Source organism: Sorex araneus, chromosome 10 (genome assembly GCF_027595985.1).
Source record: "Sorex araneus isolate mSorAra2 chromosome 10, mSorAra2.pri, whole genome shotgun sequence".
In the NCBI taxonomy this organism is placed as follows: Eukaryota; Metazoa; Chordata; class Mammalia; order Eulipotyphla; family Soricidae; genus Sorex; species Sorex araneus.
In genome coordinates this window covers 46,102,296-46,118,562 of record NC_073311.1, presented here as the reverse complement: position 1 = coordinate 46,118,562, position 16,267 = coordinate 46,102,296, and the positions used below count along the sequence as shown (strand labels likewise).

Genomic DNA, 16,267 nt, shown 5'->3' with positions numbered 1-16,267 from the left:
TATGAATACACCACAGGGAGCTAGCCAGGCTCTCCCAAGTGGGCAATAGACTCTCGGTAGCTTGTCAGGCTCTTCAAGAGGGAGAACTAGGCTATTAGATGTCATGTGGCTGCATTTATTGACGCCGAGCGCTTCTGGGAGCTTGGTTTTAGAGTCTCTGGATGTTGGCCATTGATGGGATTACACGGCGCCAGGGGCAGTCTCTGGGTGTGACTGCCTGGCTACTGGAAAACAGGGAATCTGGGTGGAAGAGGCCCAGTCCTGATCCGAGCATCCTTGGAGACCTCAGCCTTGGGTCCCACACACCTGGGTTCCTCCACCGGCTCCCCCATGCGTGAGGCTCATCCAAACATGTGAGAGTGGCCCTGAGCATGGCCGTGGCTGGGTTCTGGAGGTCCTCCACTGTCTAAGCTCTGCTGAGGGGGAGGGGGGATTCCATCCCCTCCGAGGTGAAGGGGGCCAAGAGACTGCGTCGTTCTCTTCCGGGAGCTTGGTTTTATAGTCTCTGGATGTTGGCTTTATAGTATCTGGATTTCAGATATTGAAATAAATTATTTAATTTTTAAAAATCCAGGTTATCTGGCCCTTGAGTCTGTCCCTAAGTACTATATTGACTAATATTTTGATGAAGGTGCAAAGTGCGATTCAGGAGTGTTAGAGCAGATATCTTGTGTTTGGGGGACATAGTAATGCTCGGACATCACTCTCCTAAAGTGGCACATGCTTTCAAAGCACTGAACATCTCTGAGAGTAAACTGACCAATCACCGATAGCATCACCGGTGCCATTCAGAATGTAGGCGCGCTATTGGAAAAAAAAGTTTTAGAAATGCCTTTGATATTAGTTGCTTGTTTTTCTTTTCTTTTCTTTTTTTTAGAATATTAACAATTTTTTTTTCTCTTTTACAGCACTGGGAGGTGTTCAAAAAAGTTACTGAAGTTTTCATTTTAGTTCCTGCTCTTCTTGGTCTCAAAGGAAACTTGGAAATGACGTTGGCGTCCAGATTGTCCACTGCAGTAAGTTTTCCCCACCACAGAGAATACACGTATTCCCTGGGGTGGTTCTCTACTTAGGAAAAACTTGAATCAGGAAATTTGGGGGCCAGAGCCAGGGAGGTTGGGCTACCCCCAGTGTGTAAGGCTGTGCCTGGAACTTGCTAGGAATCCTTTTTTTTTTCTCCCCCTGATAAATTTCTGAAATTCAAGCAAGTATAGTTGCTTGATGCTATACCCTGAACTTTTATTTATTTATTTATTTTGGTGTTTGGGCCACACCTGTTGATGCTCAGGGGCGACTGCTGGCTCTGCTTTCGGGAATCCTTCCTGGCTGTGCTTGGGGGACCATATGGGATGTCAGGGATCAAACTGGGGTCAGCCATGTGCAAGGCAAGCAGCCTACCCGCTGTATCACTTCTCCAGCATCCCGAACATTTTTTCTGAGGGTTATCTAAGCCGAGCATGACAGACCCTCTTCAGCCTGAGAAGAGGTGTTGTGCTCGACCTCCTCTCACCCTGTGGCACTCGCCTCAGCACTTAAGACAAGGCCAAGGCATACACTGAGATTCTTTTGTGTTCCAAGGTGGATTGATTGGTATTTAAACCATTGTGATTGTCAGAGTAGTATGCATACAATAGACACTGAAGAAGTGGGGTATAAATAAGAGCATTTAAAACTTTACCCTTGTATGCTCTGCCACAGTGGCAGGGTGGGGTGGGGAGAGATGGGTTTGGGGAGGGTGGGAGGGATGATGGGTTTACTGGTGGTGGAGAATGGGCACTGGTGAAGGGATGGGTTCTCGAACCTTGTATGAGGGAAACATGAGCACAAAATTGTATAAATCTGTAACTGTACCCTCACGGTGATTCACTAATTAAAAATAAAAAAATAAAAAATTTAAAAAAATAAAATAAAACTTTACCCTTGTGGGCTGGAGTGATAGCACAGCGGGTAGGGTGTTTGCCTTGCACGTGGCCGACCAGGGTTCGAATCCCAGCATCCCATATGGTCCCCTGAGCACCGCCAGGGGTAATTCCTGAGTGCATGAGCCAGGAATGACCCCTGTGCATCTCCAGGTGTGACCCAAAAAGCAAAATAATAATAATAATAATAATAAATAAAAATAAATAAAACTTTACCCTTGTCAAAACAAGTTAAGTTAAAGCCATGTAGTTAGAGAGATTCACTCCCCTGAACCATCTGCACGTTGAATATAAGCTAGAGAGAAGTCCCGGAGGGCCGGAGGGATAGTAGAGCAGGCAAGGTGTTTGCTTTGCATGTGGCCAACCCAGGTTCGGTTCCCAGCATCTTTATATCTCATATGGTCCCCCGAGCACTGCCAAGAGTGATTCCTGAGTTCAGAAACACGTGTAACCCCTGAGCATTGCCGGGTCACTGTCACTGTCACTGTCATCCCATTGCTCATTGATTTGTTCGAGCGGGCAACAGTAATGTCTCTCATTGTGAGACTCATCGTTACTGTTTTTGGCATATCCAATACACTACAGGTAGCTTGCCAGGCTCTGCAGTGCGGGCGAGATACTCTCGGTAGCTTGCCGGGCTCTTCGAGAGGGGCGGAGGAATCGAACACAGGTCGGCCACATGAAAGGCGAATGCCCTACCCACTGTGCTATCACTCCAGTCCAAGCATTGCCAAGTGTGACCCAAAAAAAAGCAAAAAAAAAAAAAAAACCAATAAAACAAAGAGAGAGAGAGAGAGAGAGAGAGAGAGAGAGAGAGAAGTCCTGAGAGTGTAATTATGAATTTTAGTGCCTTTAGTATATTGGAGTTCTATTATTTTCTTTAAAGAAGCTACAGCAAATGAATCCATCAATGAATAGGGAAAGTGTGTGTGTGTGTGTGTGTGTGTGTGTGTGTGTGTGTGTAATAACTTTGAGGCAGGAGCTAAACAACTGTTGTTGGGAGATCTCTCTCCCATTCCTTCCTTTCCCAGTCCCCAGGTTTCCCCCCCTCCAAATTTCCCTGAGGTTTCCTGGAGAGCAAGGGCATTAAGTAATGTTTGCTCAGCACTTTGTTTTCTTAATTAAGAAGGAATGCTGCACATACCCAGTGGAACTTCCTCAGTCTCTTTCTTATAAATAGAAAGGTCAGAGTCTGCCCAGGACAATAAGATGATATTGGGTATTAATAAGCTTTCACAATGTTCTGGGCACTGTGCCAACTGCTTTTCAAGGATATGTCTCTGATAATCCTATGAGACAAGCTCTGTTATTCCCTTTTATCGAGGGAAACAGGATTAGAGCAGTTAAGTAACTTACCTGAGACCACAGAACTACTGTATTCCTGGAAGAAGTCAAATCAGAACATTCCCTTTTATCTGCTCAGAATGACTGCCAAAATCTTTAAAATAATAAATAACGGCGGCAGTGAAACCCCCAACAATATCCATCTCCCGCACTGTTAGAATGCATTGTACTGGTTTCAGCACCAGTACGCAATATGCTCAGCACTTCATATTTAAAAACATGTAAAATTCATTATTTTAAAAGATTATTTACGGGTGCCTATTTTTGTAGTTAGTTGGTGTGCTAGAGGTAATGTTTGGGAGAATTAATGAGTGATTTAGTTGGCGAGGTTTCATGAAATAGAATTACCCTTGGTAAATTTACTTTAGAATAAAGTAAAGTCTGTAATTTTTAATGTATGCACTATAATTATATATGAATATCAAAAGGACTAAAGAATACTAGAAACTGAGACCCGAGAGGTTAGACCATAAGAGTTTAAGATTGAACCTGGAGCAACATATGCCAAAGAGGAAAGAAATATAAAAATGAATCACGCATGAGGGGAACTTGATGAGAAGATACTTGATAAAGAAGTACACTTACCTATCAGATCTGCAGTTATTTGAATCAACAAAGTCAGTTATGGATTATGATCATGGAATAAAATAAGAATTCATTAGTCTATAAGTGAATAACCTGGAAGGTATGTAAGGCCTATGCTGTGATAGAACTTACATAAATAATTATATTGATAATGATAATGCCAAAAAAATACAGCATAATATTGTGATGAAGTGTGATTCATGAGAACTACTTTGTATTAAATGGTTATGCAAAGGAAAACCAAAAAAAGCAAAAAAATAAAAGGTTATGCAAGATTTCTGAGAGGTGATGTGTAGGCTGGCAACTGGGTAATGAAGTCCGTGTGAAGACCTTTCTCAGTTTCTATTTATTTATTTATTTATATGCTTTTTGGGTCACACCCGGCGATGCACAGGGGTTATTCCTGTCTATGCACTCAGGAATTACTCCTGGTGGTCCTTAGGGGACCATTATGGGATGCTGGGAATTGAACCTGGGTCAGCTGCATGCAAGGCAACTGCCCCACCCACTGTGCTATCCCTCCAGCCTCACTCGGTTCCTATTTAATCAGCATAATGATGTCTGTGTAAGGTCAAATGTTTATATATAAGTGTTCTCATAGGTTGACTTGAACCAATGGGACTGGGGCAAGAAGACAAATGATTGTCTGTATAGTATTGACCTACATAATTTAAAATTGTGGACTGAAGCAATAGCACAGTGGGTAGGGTATTTGCCTGGCACATGTCTGACCTGGGTTCGATTCTTCTGTCCCTCTTAGAGAGCCCGGCAAGCTACCAGGAGTATCCCGCCCGCACGGCATAGCCTGGCAAGCTACCTGTGGTGTATTCGATATGCCAAAAACAGTAGCAACAGGTCTCACAGTGGAGACATTACTGGTGCCCGCTCAAGCAAATCAATGAACAACAGGACGACAGTGCTACAGTGCTACCACACACTTACAAAAGAAAGCCCTCTCTCGATCTTTCTATTTGGGCAAATGTATTCTTTTGACTGTCTGAACTCTTTAAGACCAAATTTAGCATGTGTGGGCTGTTGGTTACTTTGGTCCACGGAGTTGTGGGAAGTTCCTGCTCTGAGACCTGCTGCTCAGTCCCCAGCACCATCCTGCCTCATGGTGTCCTGCACTTTGAAAGACCACACACATAAGGGCCCGGGATCATGCTTTCCTCATACCCCAACAAATGCTCAACTCGGGTTGGGTGTGTACTTTTCTGTTGCCGGGGGAATGCTTGGAGCCACATCTCCCAGTGCTTGGGGCTTATGCACGTCTCTGAGCTCAGAGATCACCCCTGGCAGTGCTCAAGAAACCATATATGATCTCAAGCAAGGCAAGCACTTCTTGTGCTATCTCTCTGGCTCTGGACATGGTCATCATGGTGGATTGACTTGAAGAAGAGACTTTGGTTGTGGGCTGCAGGCATTTGGACTAGGAGACATTTGGTCTGTCTGTCTGGAGCCTGACTTTGGACTTTGGTTGGGGACCAGTCATAGGTTTCTGGTGGCACAACCCTTGTGCCCCGTAACTCCTCACCAAGTGGGTGTGGGGCATTGCTATAAGAAGCCACGGTGGGACAGTCCCACTTGGATATAGAGTAATGCTGATTCTAGATTCTAGTAATGAAAACTTTTGACCTAATGAGAATTATATGACAGAAGAGATTTGATAACAGATTACGATGTCATTCTACTAGGCATTAAAAGTAGATAGAATATAGATTATATATTAAGAGTTTCTTGAACAAAAGAGTCTCAGTATTATACTCTGAAGGTAATAATAACTGGATTTAATAATAACCAGTGAATGCATGCAGAGAAAAGTTCTCCTTTATGGGAACTGTCATAAGTAACCAAACATACATTTTGAAGTATACATGAATTTCTTTGATGTTATCAGGTACCTGTTATAAATATCCTATCATTTGTGAAGATACTGAAATTGACATGGGTGCAATAAAAGCTAAGGTATAGAAGGAAAATGGTTTCATGGAAGTCAGTTATATCTTTCCATTGTTGGACTTTTAGATCCAAGGTTCAAAGATTTTAGATCCAAGGTTCAAGTTTTCTCAAGTGATTGTGTGAAACAGTATTATGTTGAATCATAAATTAAAAATTATGAGGACTGGAGAGATAGTGCAGGAATTCCAGTGCTTGCCTTGCACTTGTCCATCCCTGGTTCCAACCTTGGCACTGCATATGGTCCTTGAGCACTGCCAGGAGTGATCCCTGAGTATAGAGCATGGGGTAATCGTTGAGAACTGCCAGGAGTGGCCCAATTCCACCACCTCTGGTCAGATTTTAAATTATGTAAGTTAGGGAAAGAGTTGCAGGTTCATCGAAAAATAGACAGCATTGTCATCAAGCAGTGTATAAAGCCTCAGTTTATGGAATTATTTCAATGAATCTACATCATTGCTCTCAACCAAATTTTCAAACCTAGTAGTAAAAAGATTCATCGGTTATTAGATGAGAGGAAAGAAAACCAAATAGTTTGGTCACACCATCATTTTTAGCAGTATCGAGACAAATCCAGTCTTCATTGGAAGGTGAACATCTATATAGCATTATATAGTGACCACAGGGTCGGTGTAGCAGCTCTCAGTGATAAGAAATTATTTCTCAAGACATTAATAAAATGGATAAAGTAGTAACATAATTGATCAAATTAGAATAGATTTCATATTTTCTAATCTCAGAGCTTTTTGTAGGATGGTGACATTTGGTGCCAACTTAATGTTGAAACTTGATCATTGATTATCCATCTGGATTGCGTGCCCAATATACCTGTAGCTTTTTTCTTAGAAAATTAACCTAAAAGTACCATGTAATACAAAGGCTTTTAGACTTACTGGAATTGTGTACCCTTTGGTTCCATCCACCAACTTTTCCCAGTGATTCTCCCTTGCATTTTATTTTAAGACCCAGTGAGTAGCTCATTACAGTTCCATCCAAGCTGCTTTTTCCAGGAGAGAATAAACTTGGAGGCTGTCATACTGTGTGAAGTTAGTCCGAATGAAAGGGACAGAGACAGAGGGATCGCTCTCATGTGGGACTTAAAGATGCACAATGAGGTAGCAACAAAGCTCCAAAGGCAACATAATAGGGGAAGTGATCCACACACTTGAATTTGAGAGAAGGAATTTGGTGTCCTTGAGGTAAAAAGAGAGGTGCATTGGTGATAGGTGTGGTATTGAAATTATGGCCACGAGAAACAATTATTACTAGTATTGTAAACAAACAAACAAAAAGTTTTAAAAATGAGAGGAGAAAAGCTAAAAACAAAGTGGAAAGACCAAAGTAGCAAAATTTAAGGGAGGAGAAAGTGGTAGAATAAGAATGTAAAGGTAGTTCTAGTGTATCAGTATTGGAAAGTGAACTTTGTTCTAATAAATACAAGTCAAGATTACAACCAATTAAACAGCATGATAGCTTTATCTGGGAAGCCAAAATTTTGGCTAGCTCCAAGAAAGTATTTCTAAAAGCTACATTCTGGAGCATTCCCAGCATTGTCTAGACTCAAATAACAGACTTGCCAATCCATTTAGAAAGTAGCTTAGCTGTAAGAACTATGATTGGTAAAACAGGCACTGCACATTATATCACAAACTACCATAGAAATAAAGTGAACTTAATGTTAATCTTTTTATTTTAACTTCATTTGTGTGACAGTTATATTTCACATTTAAATATTTCTTCAGGCATCTGATTCTTTTTTCCTGTTCAGATATTATCAGTGGCTCAGATTTTGAGCCATAAAATACCATAAAATAAAGGAAGGTACTCACTTCTCTTAGCAATTAGAACATCATAAATAGGTGATTCTCATGTTATAATTAGATGTTATCAGAGCTTGATGCCACCAGTTACTACATCATGCTCTAACATTTGGTAGATGTTGCTAACATTTTTGGGGACTGTGTGATACAGGAATGTCCCAGGCAATGCAAAGAACTCAAGGGAAGAACCGTCCTAAGGAGTGCGGTTTTCTGATGAGCAGCTTCAGAAAAAAGCAAATTCTCCATCTTCCCCAGGCTGACGAATGAATCTCTGGGGTCATGACTCAGCCGGCTGCTGTTTATAGGCGAAGTGATTCACACTGAAATGCGACAACCAGTGAGCAGCAGCATGGAGGCCAGTAAGAGCTGGACCAAATCGAAGAGGGGGGGGAAGATAGCTTTATGGGAGCTTGTAATTTTTAGGATGTATAATAACTGATCACACTGTCACACTGTCATCCCATTGTTCATCAATTTACTTGAACAAGCACCAGTAATGTCTCCATTGTGAGACTTGTTACTGTTTTTGACATATCGAATATGCCACGGGGAGCTTGCCAGGCTCTGCTGTGTGGGCGGGATACTCTTGGTAGCTTGCCGGGCTCTCAGAGGGACGGAGGAATCGAACCCAGGTCAGCTGCATGCAAGGCAAACGCCCTACCCACTGTGCTATCGATCGAGCAATTAACTGATAGCAGCTCAAAATTATGTTATTATTTATGTCAAGACTCAATATACAAAATTTGGCGTGGAAACAATTTTGGCATGTTAGAGTAACACTTGGTGGTGTTTATTGTGAAATGGGTAAGTGACTACTTCTAATTGATTACTGGTTCTTGTAAACTGGTAATTGAAGTTGAAGTTTCTCCCCACTGAACATCTTAGGCAAGCTAAATGTAAAATTCAGGAACAAAGCTGCTTTTATCATTTGATTTACAGTAGAGTGTGAGCTCATCAGACTTAGTAACGAATTACCTTTGCATATGGTTGATAGAATTATGATGTGAGGATGCTAAAGGGTTGGGGGAAGAGCCTTGGCATCGAGGTAGAGAGATCTGACACTCTCGTGCTGGGCCTGGGTAGCAGCACTGCTAGTGTAAATATTACTCTACTGTAAAGCAATAGTAATAGAAACAGTTACCTTTCACTTTGGGTATCATAATGCTGTCTAAAAAGAGTAGGGGCACCAAGATATAGTCTGCTGAAAATTTGGGTGTGTGGGTTTTGTGACTGAAATCTCCAGACTTGCTCGGGGGTTGGGATGGGCTGCCTTCCCCAACCTCCCTGTACTTTCAGAAGCCTCGGCCATCACGTCCACACCCCAAAGCTGTCACCCAGTTAAAAAGCTACTCCAGCCTTACCATCCCGATAAAAATACTAAACGTCCTGAACAAACACGATGACCTCTTAGCACCTGTATTGCAAACCATAATGCACAAAAATAGAGGGAGGCTGGGGGTGGGGAATGGAGTATTGGGGGATGGTGGGAGGAAAGTGGGGGGGGGGGAGATTGGTGGTGGGAAATGTACTTTGATGGAGGGGTGGGTCTTGGATCATTGTATGACTGAAGCCCAATCATGAACAGCTTTGTAACGGTCTATCTCATGGATATTCAATAAAAAATTTTTTAAAACGGTAATGTGGAGTTCATGCCTGCTTCAGTCAGATTAATACATAGCTGAATAAATAGCAGTACTCCTACATTTAAAATAAAATAAACTAAAAAGAGGAGGGCACATAGATTATTCAGTTACATATGAAAATATCCACCTTAACAGGTAAACATTGGGAAGATGGATTCACCTATTGAAAAGTGGAACCTTATCATCGGCAATTTGGCTTTGAAACAGGTAAGTGACATCCATACTGGTGTAAACACCTTGGGTTTACAGAGACTTGGGTGTTACCTGTAGGGGTGGGATAAATTTCAGTCCTATGAAGTCTACTGTTTGTTCCAGAGGACCCCAAATGATAACTTAGTAACATGAAAAAGTGACAGGAGAAATGGATACTTTGAGTCAAAACTTTTGTTTCTTTAGAAATGGATAAATTTCTTCCAGATACTAAAAAAAAGACAGTATTCAGCAAAGAATACACAGAATATTTTCTATCATGAATATGAAATGGAGTCACAATTTGAATATCTACAAATAAATGTTTAGCTCTTCCCTTGGTTAGGGAGCTGTTTTTGTCTGTTTTGGGGCCACACCTGGTGATACTCAGGGATTACTCCTGGCTCTGCACTCTTGGACATGCTCCAGGTCCATATGGGATGCCAGAGATTGAACCCGGGTCAATCACATGCCAGGCAAACACCTACCCGCTGTACTATCTCTCTGGCTAGGATGCTGTTTTTCTACTTTGAATTTTTTTTTTTTAATACACTGTGGTCAGAGTTCTGTTCTTACTGTTTCCCTTAATTTGTTCATGTTGCTGGCGTTGTTGCAAATGATGGTGTTGCCAGTTTCACACTAAACAGTGGGCTATGTGTAGACCATCTTAAGTTCTATCTCAGATGAAAATCTCCTCCTCTCCCTGCCCTCCGTTAAGCTCAAAGATATAAGAAATCGCCTGGTAGCTATCAATTGAGAGCTTAGGGAACACTCATGATTTTAATGTTAGTTCAGTTGAGGCATAGTTTTGAGAATATGGTCGTAGAAAAGTAATTTCATGTCATTCCTTCTGAAAATGAAATAAACGAATGTAGACTTTAAAAAGTATTTGTGCAGCGACTATATTTTAAAATTTCCTTAACTTCCTTTTTTTGGACCATGCCCCGTGGTGCTCAGGGAACCATATGTGGTGCCAGGGATCAAATCCGGGTCAGCCACATGAAACTCGGGTGCCTTCTCCACTGTACTATCTCTCTGGCATCAGGTTCTAGGCATCACAGTTCTCTTCTTTTAAGTTATACTATCTGAGTATAAAAATGTTCCTAGTTCCTGGTAGGTAGATTCTAAGAATGCTATTTTTTTCCATATAGGTTTATAGTGCAGAATTTACAGATGCCCCCCAAAACAATCCACTAAATTATATCAAAGAGGAATATTCTACTTTTGGCTGGCAAGAGAAACCTGTCGTACATTAGAGCTGCCCAGTACCCTTTTCATCTTGGAATCGTAGATGCCATATAGATGGTTATGAGGGAACAGTCTAACAACAAATAGATGACAGGAAACAAATTAAAAATTGGGGGAAAAAACCTTTAAGTGCCCTAATCTCTTGCCATATATAAAGTTGGACAACATTCTTATTCTAAGAATTTTCATCTCATCTTTTAAATTTTTCCTTCCACTTCTAAGTGTCTGGAGCAGTAGGGCATTTGCCTTGCATGCGGCCGACCCAGGTTTGATTCTTCCGCCCCTCTCGGAAAGTCCATCAAGCTACCGAGAGTATCTCGCCCACAGACTCTGGCAAGCTCCCGGTGGCGTATTCAGTATGCCAATAACAGTAGCAACAAGTCTCACAATAGAGACGTTACTGGTACCCGATCGAGCAAATCGATGAACAACAGGATGACAGTGACTTCTAAGTGTCCACCTTCCCTTGGCATCATTGGTCAGGTTAGGAGCCAAAGGGACTCGGAATCAAGGATGTAAGTCCCTGAATTTGAAATCTGTCTCACTCCACCAGGGATTTTTGAGAAGCAGGGAAGCCCGAGTACCGCGTAGGACCGTTAGGACAGGTAGCAAGTGGCTGGAACCCAGTCACTGTTGACAGAAGCGGAAGAGACAAGAGTGGCTCCCTAGGGGGCTGGAGTGATAGCACAGTGGGTAGGGCGTTTGCCTTGCATGAGGCCGACCCGGGTTCAAATCCCAGCATCCCATATGGTCCCCTCAGCACTGCCAGGGGTGATTCCTGAGTGCATGAGCCAGGAGTGACCCCTGTGCATTGCTGGGTGTGACCCCCCCCCAAAAAAGAGTGGCTCCCTCCTTGGGGGTCACACCCTCTCGTCTGCTCAAGCTGGGGAAGGAAAGATGGGGAGCAGATGGGGGTAGACTCTCGAAGACTCCCCCTGCCAGAGACAGGCTCTGGAAAGACGGGGCGGACTGAGGGGGCACACTGGGGTGGGTAGCCTTGGGATGATGGTTGTGTAGTTTTCTGGGTGACCAGTGGAACCACAAGCAGATGGCCTATCACAGAACCCCCCACCGTTGTGAGGCTGATAGTGGTGCATCATTGTCAAATTCAGCAAAGTCCCCAGTCCCCCTGCACAATACCAGAAGGGATGTGTGTGTCCCCCACGGAATCCCATTCAGGCGCCTCCGTTCACTGCCCAGGTGCGCTTAAACCACCCCTGGCCCTTCTTGTGTGTACAAGTCAAGGGTTCATTCTTTGGCAGGTTTACAGAAGAGAATTTTCTTTTTTAAAAAAAAATTTTTTTAATTGTATCACTGTGAGATAGACCCTCACAAAGTTGTTCATAGTTGGGTTTCAGTCATACAGTGTTCCAACACCCATCCCTCCACCAGTGTACATTTCCCAGCACCAGTGTCCCCAGGTTCCCTCCCGTCACCCTTCCCCCACCCTCAGCCTGCTTATATGGGAGGCTTCTCTCTCTCTCTCTCTTTCTCTGTCTCTCTCTCTCTCTCTCTCACTTACTCTCGCTCTCTCTCTCTCGCTCTCTCTCTGTTAAAAAATTTATTATAATACTGTGATTTACCAAGTTGTTTATAAAACAGCTGTTTCAGGCGTTAAATATAATCCCACCAATCCCACTACCAGTGTGCCCTTCCCTTCACCAGTGTCCCCAGTTTCCCAGCCACCCTCCGCAGGCACCAACAAATTTACTTCATAGTGTTTGTTACAACACAAAGGCAAATGGAATGACCAAAATACAGATCAATAACAGTCAATTTGTGGTCATTGTTACATCTCACAATGGTGTTATTGAAACTGAGGATTTACTGGGCTGTTGATGCTAGTTAAAGAATAGGACTTTAATCTCCACTATGCTTCTGTATGTACGATCATACACAAATGAACATATGTGTATCCATGTGCTCTGATGTCTCTAGCAGGCTCAAAACTTGGAATCACAGTGGTGGAATTTATATCTAAGTATAATTTAGGTGATGTAAAGTACCTTTCCATTAGTAGTGAGTTTTACTGCTTTTACATATCATACTATGATTTACTAACTAGCTGAACTACTTGGACAACTTGTACAGCCATAAAGTGTTTACAGCTTGATTCTCAACTTTGAGTCAGTGGGTGACATCAGGAGCCATAATAAAAGATCCTAAGATTTAGGCACTCTGGCATCAAAAGCCCAAACTCTTCTGGAACTTCATAACCTACTGGGCTGTGTTTCGCCCAGATCCTCAGAGGCCAGTACATGGATTACTTTCAGAGAGTCTATGAGTACACAAAAATTCTACTAAAGCTATCAAGTGCATTTGTGTCCTGTAAAGAATCTCTGTAAAGTACTTGCCAGATCGCCAAGGGAGTCCATAACACAGGCTTAAGGATCATCTTTGCTGAACTGGATTATTCACTGAGGATTTTTCATAGTTCAAACACTGTATGAACGTAAGTCTCCGAGCTTACAGTGTCACTGTTTTTAACTGCAATTTCTTGGCCTTGGGCACAGCGGGTAGGGCATTTGCCTTGCACGCAGCCAACCCAGGTTCGATTCCTCCATCCCTCTCTGAGAGCCTGGCAAACTACCAAGAGTATCCCGCCTGCGTAGCCGAGCCTGGCAAGCTCCCCATGGCATATTCGATATGCCAAAAACAGTAACAACAAGTCTCACGATGGAGACGTTACTGGTGCCTGCTCGAGCAAATCCATGAGCAACGGGACAACAGTGCTACAGTGCCATTTCTTGGCCTTGAATGTTGCTTGGTGCCAAGACAGTCGCTAGGTCTTCTCTCCCCATTTGCTCCTGGAGAGCAGAGAAAGAATCTGTTCGGACCATGGGTGCAGCCCAACACCAAACAGCGTCTTGTAAACAGTGGATCGTAAAGACCTACTTGCTGAATGAATGCATTTGAATATCTTGCCACAAGATTATGGGGCATGCCCAGGAGTTAGACTCATATCTTGTGTTTAAAATTCCCAACTCTTGCCAATGTCTTGTGCAGTGCCAGACTTCCGTTCGGTGGCACGGGTACTTTTCTATCTTAAAATTGATGCTTTTCTCAACTGGACTGTGGATGACACCGTCTCTTGGGGTGCTTGTTGAAAACCACTTTCCTGGGCCCCAGGCCAGACCTGCTGTCACCAGGTTAGGGCAACTTGGGGACCCCCTGCCTTACAGCGTAGTAAACCCAGCGAACAGAGCTGCCCTCAAGGCAATGCCGTTCAGTTGCCTGGTGCCATACTGTCTGCTGACTGTCTCTGTACATTTACATAATCAAATGCGTTTTCAAAATGAATAATTCAGCGGGCTTTATCTAAAAAATTATTTTTAGGTTCAAGCCACAGTCGTCGGTTTCCTGGCAGCCGTGGCAGCGATTATCTTGGGCTGGATTCCCGAGGGAAAATACTACCTTGATCACTCAGTGCTTTTGTGCTCGAGCAGCGTGGCCACGGCCTTCATCGCCTCCCTTCTGCAGGGTAAGTGCCGTCACAGACGCCTTCGAGTTCTTTATTTCCCATGCTTCCCCATTTCAATGATACTTGTTCACCATTTAAAAGAAACATAATAGTTACCTATGAGTTTTGTAATGTACATATATTACATACATATACATATATATATATATATATATATATATATATATATATATATATATATATATCTTTTTGAGGCTGAGGACCAGCAGCAAAACACATGCATACATGCATGAGGCCTGGGTTCAGTCCCCCAAACCTCTACCACGGAACGGTCAGTGGGGAAGAGACCAACTGATCAGGGGGTGGGGGGGCAGAGAGCTAGTTCAGTGGGCCAAATGCAGTCAGCCCCTGAAGGAGGCCTGGGTTCAATCCCTGCACTGTTGGGGTCCCTAAGCACCATGGGGAATGGTCCCTGAGCACAGAGCTGGGAGTAGCTCTCAAGCACTGCTGTGAGTGCCCCCTCTCGGATCTTAGCTCAGATATTTTGGCATTTATTCCAGGTAAGCCTTAGTGTCGAACAGACCTTCTGAGCCTTCGTTCCCCAGTCCAGTTCCCACACAAGATTAAGACAAGAGCTTCAAGCCGCCATTGTTTTTGTAAGGCCGTTGAGAAACTCCTTTCTGGAAACCCTGCGGGAGATTTACTGGCTTGTGATCTTAGTATTCCGGGAATTCTGAGTTTCACAAGTAGCCCTTCTGTTACAATTTTTAAGTTTCAGCTTTCCCAAGATTCTCTCTTGTTCACTGTTTCCGTACAATACAGATACAATTATGTGTTTAACACAGCACATTGTTTATGGAGTTTAAAAGAGCCGGAATATTTTTTAAAACGAGCTGCACTTAGAATTTTTCAGTTGGGAATTATTTTTTCTTTTCTTTATATCTTTTAATATGAATTGGATACTACAGAACTGGCTGATTATAGGATTATAATCATAAAGGCTCAGTTCTCTTTATTCCATCATTTCTATCTTCTTCCTAATATTAGGACAAAATTTAAAATGGGGGAGTCTAATGTCAAGTAAGCTTGTAACACAACTGACATTTTTTTTGGAGGGAGGGGTGTACCCAGTGGTGCTCAGGGCTTACTCCTGGCTCTGCACTCAGGGGTCACTTCTGGTGAGTGTGGGGGACCACCTGGGTTGCAGGGATCAAACCCAGGTTGGCCACCTGCAAGGCAAGTACCTTGCCTACTGTACTATTGCTTCAGCCCACAGAGGACCCCTTTAACAAGGTACTAGTGATTTAGAGAAACTCATTAAAGTGAAAACTTCTCAGATATTTTCAAGCCTTTCTCCTCAGAATTTAAAATTATCACGATCATGAATGTGATCACACAATCATGAAAATCCCGTTAATCACGGATTTCTCGGGCGGGCTCAGTAACCGTTTGTCCTTTCCCTGAGATCTTAGAAGTCTCTCTCTACTCGGCCCTCCCAACGATGTTGCACTGGGGGCTCTTTCAGGGTCAGGGGAATGAGATCCAGCTTGTTACTGGATTTAGCATATGAATACACCATGGGAAGCTTGCCAGGCTGTCCCATGTGGGCAGGAAACTCTCAGAAGATTGCCAGTTTCTCCCAGAGGGAGAAGTAGGCTATAAGATATTGCGCAGCCTCGCACTTCTGAGAGCTTGCTTTTAAGTCTCTCTCTGGATGTTGGCCATTGATGGGATTACACACACCTGGGTTCCTCTGCCGGTACCTTCATGCATGAGGCCTGTCCGATCGTGTGGAGGGGGCCTCGAGCATGGCTGTAGCTTGGTTCCAGTGGTCTTCAGCCGCCGGGAGCTCTGCTCGGGGTGGGGAGGGAAGTTGAAGCCCATCCCCTTCGAGGGGCCCTAGGGAAGACAGCCATGCATGTGGGCAAGAGACTCTCTTAAAATTATACCAGGTAAAATTTCTTGTCTATGTAGAGAATTACTAGAATTGACTAAAGTTAACACCGACGAAGTTAGAGTGAATTTAAGGTATTAGAGAATTAACTGATTAGGAACAACTTATTCAGATAAACGTGGAAGCATTTCTTTAGGTTCACTTGTCTCTGCTTTCTTTCAGGGTTTATTTCATCTATAAATAACTTC

General features: G+C 43.2%; 1 protein-coding gene across 4 annotated transcripts in view; it reads left to right on the top strand.

Moving 5' to 3' along the window:
• Positions 1–16,267, top strand: part of SLC41A2 (solute carrier family 41 member 2) — a 140,688-nt gene that overhangs the window by 59,205 nt on the left and 65,216 nt on the right. For all 4 annotated transcript variants that reach the window (XM_055118466.1, XM_055118465.1, XM_055118464.1 and 1 more), the window contains exons 3-5: positions 909–1,016; positions 9,403–9,474; positions 14,041–14,185. In XM_055118466.1, coding sequence (XP_054974441.1) covers positions 909–1,016; positions 9,403–9,474; positions 14,041–14,185 — 325 coding nt within the window. The remainder of the gene's footprint in view (positions 1–908; positions 1,017–9,402; positions 9,475–14,040; positions 14,186–16,267) is intronic.